The 15,809-nt window shown below is 48.8% G+C and overlaps 1 protein-coding gene across 1 annotated transcript in view; it reads right to left on the reverse strand.

Moving 5' to 3' along the window:
• LOC119955791 (alpha-1-microglobulin/bikunin precursor) overlaps positions 1–15,809 on the reverse strand; it is a 145,637-nt gene that overhangs the window by 16,417 nt on the left and 113,411 nt on the right. Inside the window, exon 9 of the mRNA XM_038782371.1 lies at positions 748–921. Coding sequence (XP_038638299.1) covers positions 748–921 — 174 coding nt within the window. The remainder of the gene's footprint in view (positions 1–747; positions 922–15,809) is intronic.

The following is a 15,809-nucleotide window of genomic DNA, read 5'->3' on the forward strand; positions in this document are numbered from 1 at the left end:
GGATAGACATATGGATGAAAATGGAATAGTGTAGGTCAGATAGGCTTCAGATGGTTTCACAGGTCGGTGCAACATCGAGGGCCGAAGGGCCCGTACTGCGCTGTAATGTTCTATGTTCTATCAGTACCTGCATCATATGGCTCACATTTTCCAATATGAGGCCTCTCCGCTGGCTGAAGAGAGGCCTCCTGAGGCCTATGCAAAGTGGTCCAAGTACGCAGCACATAGTGCCAACGGCAGCTGCACTTGACCCTCGTCGCCAGTGTAGAATCCACACAGAGTGGACACATATGGAACGAAGGGTAGGATGCAAAAATACTGGTTTATTGACACATACACCAACTCCTCCAGTCCCCGAAGGGTTTCCTGCCTGACCTACACTCAGGGCAGGATTTTTATGCTCTGTTAGCCTTGTTAAAGGCGAAGCCCCATCACGTTAGCCGGGAATTTCAGACTCTGTGGAGGTCACGGGGAACTGGATGGTCCAAACCTGTGACCTCTACGGGGGCTGTAACCACCCCCATCCTAACAAAGGGACAAAACTTCATATTTCGACCTTTATTTCTTCTCTTGCACACCTGTGCTCGCAGTGTCTCACTTCAGCCACCAGCAGACCTTTGATTGGTGGCTGTGAGTTCTACCATGTCCAACCCCATGAAATGGAAGTGACCAGGAGATAGAGTTACTCCCAGCTGAAATATACCAGGGTTCAGCTGGGGCAGAGATTCAAAGGAACACATGCTGTACCTTCTGGAACTACGTCACAGTACTCGTCGCACTCCTTCCTGGTATAGAATTTGTTGCCATTTCCATGACACCCACTGTACACGAAGGGAGCACATTTACCAATAGCTGAGTCAAATGCCCAGAGATTAATCTTTGCTCTGCATGGGCCAGGTTGTCTCGGCAATCTACAGGCAGCTGTAAGAGAGGAACAGAGACATGTTTGACAGAGAATCATTGGGACAGAGGGAGCAGGCAGAGATACTGAGAATCTACAACATTAGTTAAATACGCAATTAGACTTGGCTGTGAAGCCTCCATGGGAGAATAGCCTGCTAACATTCACTGTCAAGACATAGACATAAAGAATAACAAGGTATCAGATGTCTTTTATGGAATCAGAAATGTCTTTAGGAACAACAGGGAACTTGGAGGAAAATATAATCTTCCATTTGTTTGGAGTGTTCACTCCGTCATTATCTTGTAACACATCTGCCCAGAGGTGTACCCTGACTGAGAGTTCACTGACTGGTGTACCCTGACTGAGAGTACACTGACTGGTGTACCCTGACTAAGAGTACACTGACTGAGAGTACACTGACTGGTGTACCCTGACTGAGAGTACACTGACTGAGAGTACACTGACTGGTGTACTCTGACTGAGAGTACACTGACTGGTGTACCCTGACTGAGAGTACACTGACTGAGAGTACACTGACTGAGAGTACACTGACTGGTGTACCCTGACTGAGAGTACACTGACTGGCGTACCCTGACTGAGAGTACACTGACTGGTGTACTCTGACTGAGAGTACACTGACTGGTGTACCTTGACTGAGAGTACACTGACTGGTGTACTCTGACTGAGAGTACACTGACTGGTGTACCCTGACTGAGAGTACACTGACTGAGAGTACACTGACTGAGAGTACACTGACTGGTGTACTCTGACTGAGAGTACACTGACTGGTGTACCCTGACTGAGAGTACACTGACTGAGAGTACACTGACTGGTGTACCCTGACTGAGAGTACACTGACTGCGAGTGCACTGACTGATGTACCCTGACTGAGAGTACACTGACTGGTGTACCCTGACTGAGAGTACACTGACTGGTGTACCCTGACTGAGAGTACACTGACTGAGAGTACACTGACTGGTGTACCCAGACTGAGAGTACACTGACTGCGAGTACACTGACTGGTGTACCCTGACTGAGAGTACACTGACTGGTGTACCCTGACTGAGAGTACACTGACTGAGAGTACACTGACTGGTGTACTCTGACTGAGAGTACACTGACTGGTGTACCCTGACTGAGACTACACTGACTGAGAGTTCACTGACTGGTGTACTCTGACTGAGAGTACTCTGACTGAGAGTACACTGACTGAAAGTACACTGACTGGTGTACTCTGACTGAAAGTACACTGACTGGTGTACTCTGACTGAGAGTACACTGACTGAGAGTTCACTGACTGGTGTACCCTGACTGAGAGTACACTGACTGGTGTACCCTGACTGAGAGTACACTGACTGAGAGTACACTGACTGGTGTACTCTGACTGAGAGTACACTGACTGGTGTACTCTGACTGAGAGTACACTGACTGGTGTACCCTGACTGAGAGTACACTGACTGAGAGTACACTGACTGGTGTACTCTGACTGAGAGTACACTGACTGGTGTACCCTGACTGAGAGTACACTGACTGAGAGTACACTGACTGGTGTGCTCTGACTGAGAGTACACTGACTGGTGTACCCTGACTGAGAGTACACTGACTGGTGTACCCTGACTGAGAGTACACTGACTGGTGTACCCTGACTGAGAGTACACTGACTGAGAGTACACTGACTGGAGTACTCTGACTGAGAGTACACTGACTGGTGTACTCTGACTAAGAGTACACTGACTGGTGTACCCTGACTGAGAGTACACTGACTGAGAGTACACTGACTGGTGTACTCTGACTGAGAGTACACTGACTGGTGTACCCTGACTGAGAGTACACTGACTGAGAGTACACTGACTGGTGTACTCTGACTGAGAGTACACTGACTGGTGTACTCTGACTAAGAGTACACTGACTGGTGTACCCTGACTGAGAGTACACTGACTGAGAATACACTGACTGGTGTACTCTGACTGAGAGTACACTGACTGAGAGTACACTGACTGGTGTACTCTGACTGAGAGTACACTGACTGGTGTACCCTGACTGTGAGTACACTGACTGAGAGTACACTGACTGGTGTACTCTGACTGAGAGTACACTGACTGGTGTACCCTGACTGAGAGTACACTGACTGAGAGTACACTGACTGGTGTACTCTGACTGAGAGTACACTGACTGGTGTACCCTGACTGAGAGTACACTGACTGGTGTACCCTGACTGAGAGTACACTGACTGAGAGTAGACTGACTGGTGTACCCTGACTGAGAGTACACTGACTGGTGTACTCTGACTGAGAGTACACTGACTGAGAGTACACTGACTGGTGTACTCTGACTGAGAGTACACTGACTGAGAGTACACTGACTGGTGTGCTCTGACTGAGAGTATACTGACTGAGAGTACACTGACTGGTGTACTCTGACTGAGAGTACACTGACTGAGAGTACACTGACTGGTGTACTCTGACTGAGAGTACACTGACTGAGAGTACACTGACTGGTGTACTCTGACTGAGAGTACACTGACTGGTGTACCCTGACTGAGAGTACACTGACTGGTGTACCCTGACTGAGAGTACACTAACTGAGAGTAGACTGACTGGTGTACCCTGACTGAGAGTACACTGACTGAGAGTACACTGACTGGTGTACTCTGACTGAGAGTACACTGATTGAGAGTACACTGACTGGTGTACTCTGACTGAGAGTACACTGACTGGTGTACCCTGACTGTGAGTACACTGACTGAGAGTACACTGACTGGTGTACTCTGACTGAGAGTACACTGACTGGTGTACCCTGACTGAGAGTACACCGACTGAGAGTACACTGACTGGTGTACTCTGACTGAGAGTACACTGACTGGTGTGCCCTGACTGAGAGTACACTGACTGGTGTACCCTGACTGAGAGTACACTGACTGAGAGTAGACTGACTGGTGTACCCTGACTGAGAGTACACTGACTGGTGTACTCTGACTGAGAGTACACTGACTGAGAGTACACTGACTGGTGTACTCTGACTGAGAGTACACTGACTGAGAGTACACTGACTGGTGTGCTCTGACTGAGAGTACACTGACTGGTGTGCTCTGACTGAGAGCACACAGACTGGTGTACCCTGACTGAGAGTACACTGACTGAGAGTAGACTGACTGGTGTACCCTGACTGAGAGTACACTGACTGGTGTGCTCTGACTGAGAGTACACTGACTGGTGTACCCTGACTGAGAGTACACTGACTGGTGTACCCTGACTGAGAGTACACTAACTGAGAGTAGACTGACTGGTGTACCCTGACTGAGAGTACACTGACTGAGAGTACACTGACTGGTGTACTCTGACTGAGAGTACACTGACTGAGAGTGCACTGACTGGTGTACTCTGACTGAGAGTACACTGACTGGTGTACCCTGACTGTGAGTACACTGACTGAGAGTACACTGACTGGTGTACTCTGACTGAGAGTACACTGACTGGTGTACCCTGACTGAGAGTACACTGACTGAGAGTACACTGACTGGTGTACTCTGACTGAGAGTACACTGACTGGTGTACCCTGACTGAGAGTACACTGACTGGTGTACCCTGACTGAGAGTACACTGACTGAGAGTAGACTGACTGGTGTACCCTGACTGAGAGTACACTGACTGGTGTACTCTGACTGAGAGTACACTGACTGAGAGTACACTGACTGGTGTACTCTGACTGAGAGTACACTGACTGAGAGTACACTGACTGGTGTGCTCTGACTGAGAGTACACTGACTGGTGTGCTCTGACTGAGAGTACACTGACTGCTGTACCCTGACTGAGAGTACACTGACTGAGAGTAGACTGACTGGTGTACCCTGACTGAGAGTACACTGACTGGTGTGCTCTGACTGAGAGTACACTGACTGAGAGTACACTGACTGGTGTACTCTGACTGAGAGTACACTGACTGAGAGTACACTGACTGGTGTACTCTGACTGAGAGTACACTGACTGGTGTACTCTGACTGAGAGTACACTGACTGAGAGTACACTGACTGGTGTACTCTGACTGAGAGTAAACTGACTGGTGTACCCTGTCTGAGAGTACACTGACTGGTGTACCCTGACTGAGAGTACACTGACTGAGAATACACTGACTGGTGTACCCTGACTGGTGTACCCTGACTGAGAGTACACTGACTGAGAGTACACTGACTGGTGTACCCTGATGAGAGTACACTGAAAGGTGTACCCTGACTGAGAGTACACTGACTGAGAGTACACTGACTGGTGTACTCTGACTGAGATAACACTGACTGGTGTACTCTGACTGAGAGTACACTGACTGGTGTACCCTGACTGAGACTACACTGACTGAGAGTTCACTGACTGGTGTACTCTGACTGAGAGTACACTGACTGGTGTACGCTGACTGAGACTACACTGACTGAGAGTACACTGACTGGTGTACCCTGACTGAGAGTACACTGACTGAGAGTTCACTGACTGGTGTACTCTGACTGAGAGTACACTGACTGAAAGTACACTGACTGAGAGTACACTGACTGAAAGTATACTGACTGAGAGTACACTGACTGGTGTACCCTGACTGAGAGTACACTGACTGAGAGTACACTGACTGGTGTACACTGACTGAGAGTACACTGACTGAAAGTACACTGACTGAGAGTACACTGACTGGTGTACACTGACTGAGACTACACTGACTGAAAGTACACTGACTGAGAGTTCACTGACTGGTGTACCCTGACTGAGAGTACACTGACTGAAAGTATACTGACTGAGAGTACACTGACTGGTGTACACTGACTGGTGTACTCTGACTGAGAGTACACTGACTGGTGTACCCTGACTGAGAGTACACTGACTGGTGTACCCTGACTGAGAGTACACTGGCTGAGAGTACACTGACTGGTGTACCCTGACTGAGAGTACACTGACTGAGAGTACACTGACTGGTGTACTCTGACTGAGAGTACACTGACTGGTGTACCCTGACTGAGAGTGCACTGACTGAGAGTACACTGACTGGTGTACCCTGACTGAGAGTACACTGACTGGTGTACCCTGACTGAGAGTACACTGACTGAGAGTACACTGACTGGTGTACCCTGACTGAGAGTACACTGACTGAGAGTACACTGACTGGTGTACTCTGACTGAGAGTACACTGACTGAGAGTACACTGACTGGTGTACTCTGACTGAGAGTACACTGACTGGTGTACCCTGACTGAGAGTACACTGACTGGTGTACTCTGACTGAGAGTACACTGACTGGTGTACCCTGACTGAGAGTACACCTACTGGTGTACCCTGACTGAGGGTACACTGACTGAGAGTACACTGACTGGTGTACTCTGACTGAGAGTACACTGACTGAGAGTACACTGACTGGTGTACTCTGACTGAGAGTACACTGACTGGTGTACCCTGACTGAGAGTACACTGACTGGTGTACCCTGACTGAGAGTACACTGACTGAGAGTAGACTGACTGGTGTACCCTGACTGAGAGTACACTGACTGGTGTACTCTGACTGAGAGTACACTGACTGAGAGTACACTGACTGGTGTACTCTGACTGAGAGTACACTGACTGGTGTGCTCTGACTGAGAGTACACTGACTGAGAGTACACTGACTGGTGTACTCTGACTGAGAGTACACTGACTGAGAGTACACTGACTGGTGTACTCTGACTGAGAGTACATTGACTGAGAGTACACTGACTGGTGTACTCTGACTGAGAGTACACTGACTGGTGTACCCTGACTGAGAGTACACTGACTGGTGTACCCTGACTGAGAGTACACTGACTGAGAGTAGACTGACTGGTGTACTCTGACTGAGAGTACACTGACTGAGAGTACACTGACTGGTGTACTCTGACTGAGAGTACACTGACTGGTGTACTCTGACTGAGAGTACACTGACTGAGAGTACACTGACTGGTGTACTCTGACTGAGAGTACTCTGACTGGTGTACCCTAACTGAGAGTACACTGACTGGTGTACCCTGACTGAGAGTACACTGACTGAGAATACACTGACTGGTGTACATTGACTGGTGTACCCTGACTGAGAGTACACTGACTGAGAGTACACTGACTGGTGTACCCTGATGAGAGTACACTGACTGGTGTACCCTGACTGAGAGTACACTGACTGAGAGTACACTGACTGGTGTACTCTGACTGAGATTACACTGACTGGTGTACTCTGACTGAGAGTACACTGACTGGTGTACCCTGACTGAGACTACACTGACTGAGAGTTCACTGACTGGTGTACTCTGACTGAGAGTACACTGACTGGTGTACCCTGACTGAGACTACACTGACTGAGAGTACACTGACTGGTGTACCCTGACTGAGAGTACACTGACTGAGAGTTCACTGACTGGTGTACTCTGACTGAGAGTACACTGACTGAAAGTACACTGACTGAGAGTACACTGACTGGTGTACTCTGACTGAGAGTACACTGACTGAGAGTACACTGACTGGTGTACTCTGACTGAGAGTACACTGACTGAGAGTACACTGACGGGTGTGCTCTGACTGAGAGTATACTGACTGAGAGTACACTGACTGGTGTACTCTGACTGAGAGTACACTGACTGAGAGTACACTGACTGGTGTACTCTGACTGAGAGCACACTGACTGAGAGTACACTGACTGGTGTACTCTGACTGAGAGTACACTGACTGGTGTACCCTGACTGAGAGTACACTGACTGGTGTACCCTGAGTGAGAGTACACTAACTGAGAATAGACTGACTGGTGTACCCTGACTGAGAGTACACTGACTGAGAGTACACTGACTGGTGTACTCTGACTGAGAGTACACTGATTGAGAGTACACTGACTGGTGTTCTCTGACTGAGAGTACACTGACTGGTGTACCCTGACTGTGAGTACACTGACTGAGAGTACACTGACTGGTGTACTCTGACTGAGAGTACACTGACTGGTGTACCCTGACTGAGAGTACACTGACTGAGAGTACACTGACTGGTGTACTCTGATTGAGAGTACACTGACTGGTGTACCCTGACTGAGAGTACACTGACTGGTGTACCCTGACTGAGAGTACACTGACTGAGAGTAGACTGACTGGTGTACCCTGACTGAGAGTACACTGACTGGTGTACTCTGACTGAGAGTACACTGACTGAGAGTACACTGACTGGTGTACTCTGACTGAGAGTACACTGACTGAGAGTACACTGACTGGTGTACTCTGACTGAGAGTACACTGACTGAGAGTACACTGACGGGTGTGCTCTGACTGAGAGTATACTGACTGAGAGTACACTGACTGGTGTACTCTGACTGAGAGTACACTGACTGAGAGTACACTGACTGGTGTACTCTGACTGAGAGCACACTGACTGAGAGTACACTGACTGGTGTACTCTGACTGGTGTACGCTGACTGAGACTACACTGACTGAGAGTACACTGACTGGTGTACCCTGACTGAGAGTACACTGACTGAGAGTTCACTGACTGGTGTACTCTGACTGAGAGTACACTGACTGAAAGTACACTGACTGAGAGTACACTGACTGAAAGTATACTGACTGAGAGTACACTGACTGGTGTACCCTGACTGAGAGTACACTGACTGAGAGTACACTGACTGGTGTACACTGACTGAGAGTACACTGACTGAAAGTACACTGACTGAGAGTACACTGACTGGTGTACACTGACTGAGACTACACTGACTGAAAGTACACTGACTGAGAGTTCACTGACTGGTGTACCCTGACTGAGAGTACACTGACTGAAAGTATACTGACTGAGAGTACACTGACTGGTGTACACTGACTGGTGTACTCTGACTGAGAGTACACTGACTGGTGTACCCTGACTGAGAGTACACTGACTGGTGTACCCTGACTGAGAGTACACTGGCTGAGAGTACACTGACTGGTGTACCCTGACTGAGAGTACACTGACTGAGAGTACACTGACTGGTGTACTCTGACTGAGAGTACACTGACTGGTGTACCCTGACTGAGAGTGCACTGACTGAGAGTACACTGACTGGTGTACCCTGACTGAGAGTACACTGACTGGTGTACCCTGACTGAGAGTACACTGACTGAGAGTACACTGACTGGTGTACCCTGACTGAGAGTACACTGACTGAGAGTACACTGACTGGTGTACTCTGACTGAGAGTACACTGACTGAGAGTACACTGACTGGTGTACTCTGACTGAGAGTACACTGACTGGTGTACCCTGACTGAGAGTACACTGACTGGTGTACTCTGACTGAGAGTACACTGACTGGTGTACCCTGACTGAGAGTACACCTACTGGTGTACCCTGACTGAGGGTACACTGACTGAGAGTACACTGACTGGTGTACTCTGACTGAGAGTACACTGACTGAGAGTACACTGACTGGTGTACTCTGACTGAGAGTACACTGACTGGTGTACCCTGACTGAGAGTACACTGACTGGTGTACCCTGACTGAGAGTACACTGACTGAGAGTAGACTGACTGGTGTACCCTGACTGAGAGTACACTGACTGGTGTACTCTGACTGAGAGTACACTGACTGAGAGTACACTGACTGGTGTACTCTGACTGAGAGTACACTGACTGGTGTGCTCTGACTGAGAGTACACTGACTGAGAGTACACTGACTGGTGTACTCTGACTGAGAGTACACTGACTGAGAGTACACTGACTGGTGTACTCTGACTGAGAGTACATTGACTGAGAGTACACTGACTGGTGTACTCTGACTGAGAGTACACTGACTGGTGTACCCTGACTGAGAGTACACTGACTGGTGTACCCTGACTGAGAGTACACTGACTGAGAGTAGACTGACTGGTGTACTCTGACTGAGAGTACACTGACTGAGAGTACACTGACTGGTGTACTCTGACTGAGAGTACACTGACTGGTGTACTCTGACTGAGAGTACACTGACTGAGAGTACACTGACTGGTGTACTCTGACTGAGAGTACTCTGACTGGTGTACCCTAACTGAGAGTACACTGACTGGTGTACCCTGACTGAGAGTACACTGACTGAGAATACACTGACTGGTGTACATTGACTGGTGTACCCTGACTGAGAGTACACTGACTGAGAGTACACTGACTGGTGTACCCTGATGAGAGTACACTGACTGGTGTACCCTGACTGAGAGTACACTGACTGAGAGTACACTGACTGGTGTACTCTGACTGAGATTACACTGACTGGTGTACTCTGACTGAGAGTACACTGACTGGTGTACCCTGACTGAGACTACACTGACTGAGAGTTCACTGACTGGTGTACTCTGACTGAGAGTACACTGACTGGTGTACCCTGACTGAGACTACACTGACTGAGAGTACACTGACTGGTGTACCCTGACTGAGAGTACACTGACTGAGAGTTCACTGACTGGTGTACTCTGACTGAGAGTACACTGACTGAAAGTACACTGACTGAGAGTACACTGACTGGTGTACTCTGACTGAGAGTACACTGACTGAGAGTACACTGACTGGTGTACTCTGACTGAGAGTACACTGACTGAGAGTACACTGACGGGTGTGCTCTGACTGAGAGTATACTGACTGAGAGTACACTGACTGGTGTACTCTGACTGAGAGTACACTGACTGAGAGTACACTGACTGGTGTACTCTGACTGAGAGCACACTGACTGAGAGTACACTGACTGGTGTACTCTGACTGAGAGTACACTGACTGGTGTACCCTGACTGAGAGTACACTGACTGGTGTACCCTGAGTGAGAGTACACTAACTGAGAATAGACTGACTGGTGTACCCTGACTGAGAGTACACTGACTGAGAGTACACTGACTGGTGTACTCTGACTGAGAGTACACTGATTGAGAGTACACTGACTGGTGTTCTCTGACTGAGAGTACACTGACTGGTGTACCCTGACTGTGAGTACACTGACTGAGAGTACACTGACTGGTGTACTCTGACTGAGAGTACACTGACTGGTGTACCCTGACTGAGAGTACACTGACTGAGAGTACACTGACTGGTGTACTCTGATTGAGAGTACACTGACTGGTGTACCCTGACTGAGAGTACACTGACTGGTGTACCCTGACTGAGAGTACACTGACTGAGAGTAGACTGACTGGTGTACCCTGACTGAGAGTACACTGACTGGTGTACTCTGACTGAGAGTACACTGACTGAGAGTACACTGACTGGTGTACTCTGACTGAGAGTACACTGACTGAGAGTACACTGACTGGTGTACTCTGACTGAGAGTACACTGACTGAGAGTACACTGACGGGTGTGCTCTGACTGAGAGTATACTGACTGAGAGTACACTGACTGGTGTACTCTGACTGAGAGTACACTGACTGAGAGTACACTGACTGGTGTACTCTGACTGAGAGCACACTGACTGAGAGTACACTGACTGGTGTACTCTGACTGAGAGTACACTGACTGGTGTACCCTGACTGAGAGTACACTGACTGGTGTACCCTGAGTGAGAGTACACTAACTGAGAATAGACTGACTGGTGTACCCTGACTGAGAGTACACTGACTGAGAGTACACTGACTGGTGTACTCTGACTGAGAGTACAGTGATTGAGAGTACACTGACTGGTGTTCTCTGACTGAGAGTACACTGACTGGTGTACCCTGACTGTGAGTACACTGACTGAGATTACACTGACTGGTGTACTCTGACTGAGAGTACACTGACTGGTGTACCCTGACTGAGAGTACACTGACTGAGAGTACACTGACTGGTGTACTCTGATTGAGAGTACACTGACTGGTGTACCCTGACTGAGAGTACACTGACTGGTGTACCCTGACTGAGAGTACACTGACTGAGAGTAGACTGACTGGTGTACCCTGACTGAGAGTACACTGACTGGTGTACTCTGACTGAGAGTACACTGACTGAGAGTACACTGACTGGTGTACTCTGACTGAGAGTACACTGACTGAGAGTACACTGACTGGTGTGCTCTGACTGAGAGTACACTGACTGGTGTGCTCTGACTGAGAGCACACAGACTGGTGTACCCTGACTGAGAGTACACTGACTGAGAGTAGACTGACTGGTGTACCCTGACTGAGAGTACACTGACTGGTGTGCTCTGACTGAGAGTACACTGACTGAGAGTACACTGACTGGTGTACTCTGACTGAGAGTACACTGACTGGTGTACCCTGACTGAGAGTACACTGACTGGTGTACCCTGACTGAGAGTACACTAACTGAGAGTAGACTGACTGGTGTACCCTGACTGAGAGTACACTGACTGAGAGTACACTGACTGGTGTACTCTGACTGAGAGTACACTGACTGAGAGTGCACTGACTGGTGTACTCTGACTGAGAGTACACTGACTGGTGTACCCTGACTGTGAGTACACTGACTGAGAGTACACTGACTGGTGTACTCTGACTGAGAGTACACTGACTGGTGTACCCTGACTGAGAGTACACTGACTGAGAGTACACTGACTGGTGTACTCTGACTGAGAGTACACTGACTGGTGTACCCTGACTGAGAGTACACTGACTGGTGTACCCTGACTGAGAGTACACTGACTGAGAGTAGACTGACTGGTGTACCCTGACTGAGAGTACACTGACTGGTGTACTCTGACTGAGAGTACACTGACTGAGAGTACACTGACTGGGGTACTCTGACTGAGAGTACACTGACTGAGAGTACACTGACTGGTGTGCTCTGACTGAGAGTACACTGACTGGTGTGCTCTGACTGAGAGTACACTGACTGCTGTACCCTGACTGAGAGTACACTGACTGAGAGTAGACTGACTGGTGTACCCTGACTGAGAGTACACTGACTGGCGTGCTCTGACTGAGAGTACACTGACTGAGAGTACACTGACTGATGTACTCTGACTGAGAGTACACTGACTGAGAGTACACTGACTGGTGTACTCTGACTGAGAGTACACTGACTGGTGTACTCTGACTGAGAGTACACTGACTGAGAGTACACTGACTGGTGTACTCTGACTGAGAGTAAACTGACTGGTGTACCCTGTCTGAGAGTACACTGACTGGTGTACCCTGACTGAGAGTACACTGACTGAGAATACACTGACTGGTGTACCCTGACTGGTGTACCCTGACTGAGAGTACACTGACTGAGAGTACACTGACTGGTGTACCCTGATGAGAGTACACTGAAAGGTGTACCCTGACTGAGAGTACACTGACTGAGAGTACACTGACTGGTGTACTCTGACTGAGATAACACTGACTGGTGTACTCTGACTGAGAGTACACTGACTGGTGTACCCTGACTGAGACTACACTGACTGAGAGTTCACTGACTGGTGTACTCTGACTGAGAGTACACTGACTGGTGTACGCTGACTGAGACTACACTGACTGAGAGTACACTGACTGGTGTACCCTGACTGAGAGTACACTGACTGAGAGTTCACTGACTGGTGTACTCTGACTGAGAGTACACTGACTGAAAGTACACTGACTGAGAGTACACTGGCTGAGAGTACACTGACTGGTGTACACTGACTGAGAGTACACTGACTGAAAGTACACTGACTGAGAGTTCACTGACTGGTGTACCCTGACTGAGAGTACACTGACTGAAAGTATACTGACTGAGAGTACACTGACTGGTGTACCCTGACTGAGAGTACACTGACTGAGAGTACACTGACTGGTGTACACTGACTGAGAGTACACTGACTGAAAGTACACTGACTGAGATTTCACTGACTGGTGTACCCTGACTGAGAGTACACTGACTGAAAGTATACTGACTGAGAGTACACTGACTGGTGTACACTGACTGGTGTACTCTGACTGAGAGTACACTGACTGGTGTACCCTGACTGAGAGTACACTGACTGGTGTACCCTGACTGAGAGTACACTGGCTGAGAGTACACTGACTGGTGTACCCTGACTGAGAGTACACTGACTGAGAGTACACTGACTGGTGTACCCTGACTGAGAGTACACTGACTGAAAGTATACTGACTGAGAGTTCACTGACTGGTGTACCCTGACTGAGAGTACACTGACTGAAAGTATACTGACTGAGAGTACACTGACTGGTGTACACTGACTGGTGTACTCTGACTGAGAGTACACTGACTGGTGTACCCTGACTGAGAGTACACTGACTGGTGTACCCTGACTGAGAGTACACTGGCTGAGAGTACACTGACTGGTGTACCCTGACTGAGAGTACACTGACTGAGAGTACACTGACTGGTTTACTCTGACTGAGAGTACACTGACTGGTGTACCCTGACTGAGAGTACACTGACTGAGAGTACACTGACTGGTGTACCCTGACTGAGAGTACACTGACTGGTGTACCCTGACTGAGAGTACACTGACTGAGAGTACACTGACTGGTGTACCCTGACTGAGAGTACACTGACTGAGAGTACACTGACTGGTGTACTCTGACTGAGAGTACACTGACTGAGAGTACACTGACTGGTGTACTCTGACTGAGAGTAGACTGACTGGTGTACCCTGACTGAGAGTACACTGACTGGTGTACTCTGACTGAGAGTACACTGACTGGTGTACCCTGACTGAGAGTACACTGACTGGTGTACCCTGACTGAGAGTACACTGACTGAGAGTACACTGACTGGTGTACTCTGACTGAGAGTACACTGACTGAGAGTACACTGACTGGTGTACTCTGACTGAGAGTACACTGACTGGTGTACCCTGACTGAGAGTACACTGACTGGTGTACCCTGACTGAGAGTACACTGACTGAGAGTAGACTGACTGGTGTACCCTGACTGAGAGTACACTGACTGGTGTACTCTGACTGAGAGTACACTGACTGAGAGTACACTGACTGGTGTACTCTGACTGAGAGTACACTGACTGAGAGTACACTGACTGGTGTGCTCTGACTGAGAGTACACTGACTGAGAGTACACTGACTGGTGTACTCTGACTGAGAGTACACTGACTGAGAGTACACTGACTGGTGTACTCTGACTGAGAGTACATTGACTGAGAGTACACTGACTGGTGTACTCTGACTGAGAGTACACTGACTGGTGTACCCTGACTGAGAGTACACTGACTGGTGTACCCTGACTGAGAGTACACTGACTGAGAGTAGACTGACTGGTGTACTCTGACTGAGAGTACACTGACTGAGAGTACACTGACTGGTGTACTCTGACTGAGAGTACACTGACTGGTGTACTCTGACTGAGAGTACACTGACTGAGAGTACACTGACTGGTGTACTCTGACTGAGAGTACTCTGACTGGTGTACCCTGACTGAGAGTACACTGACTGGTGTACCCTGACTGAGAGTACACTGACTGAGAATACACTGACTGGTGTACATTGACTGGTGTACCCTGACTGAGAGTACACTGACTGAGAGTACACTGACTGGTGTACCCTGATGAGAGTACACTGACTGGTGTACCCTGACTGAGAGTACACTGACTGAGAGTACACTGACTGGTGTACTCTGACTGAGATTACACTGACTGGTGTACTCTGACTGAGAGTACACTGACTGGTGTACCCTGACTGAGACTACACTGACTGAGAGTTCACTGACTGGTGTACTCTGACTGAGAGTACACTGACTGGTGTACACTGACTGAGACTACACTGACTGAGAGTACACTGACTGGTGTACACTGACTGAAAGTACACTGACTGAGAGTACACTGACTGGTGTACACTGACTGAGAGTACACTGACTGAAAGTACACTGACTGAGAGTTCACTGACTGGTGTACCCTGACTGAGAGTACACTGACTGAAAGTACACTGACTGAGAGTACACTGACTGGTGTACACTGACTGGTGTACTCTGACTGAGAGTACACTGACTGGTGTACCCTGACTGAGAGTACACTGACTGAGAGT

This window comes from Scyliorhinus canicula, chromosome 21, assembly GCF_902713615.1.
Source record: "Scyliorhinus canicula chromosome 21, sScyCan1.1, whole genome shotgun sequence".
Classification (NCBI taxonomy): Eukaryota; Metazoa; Chordata; class Chondrichthyes; order Carcharhiniformes; family Scyliorhinidae; genus Scyliorhinus; species Scyliorhinus canicula.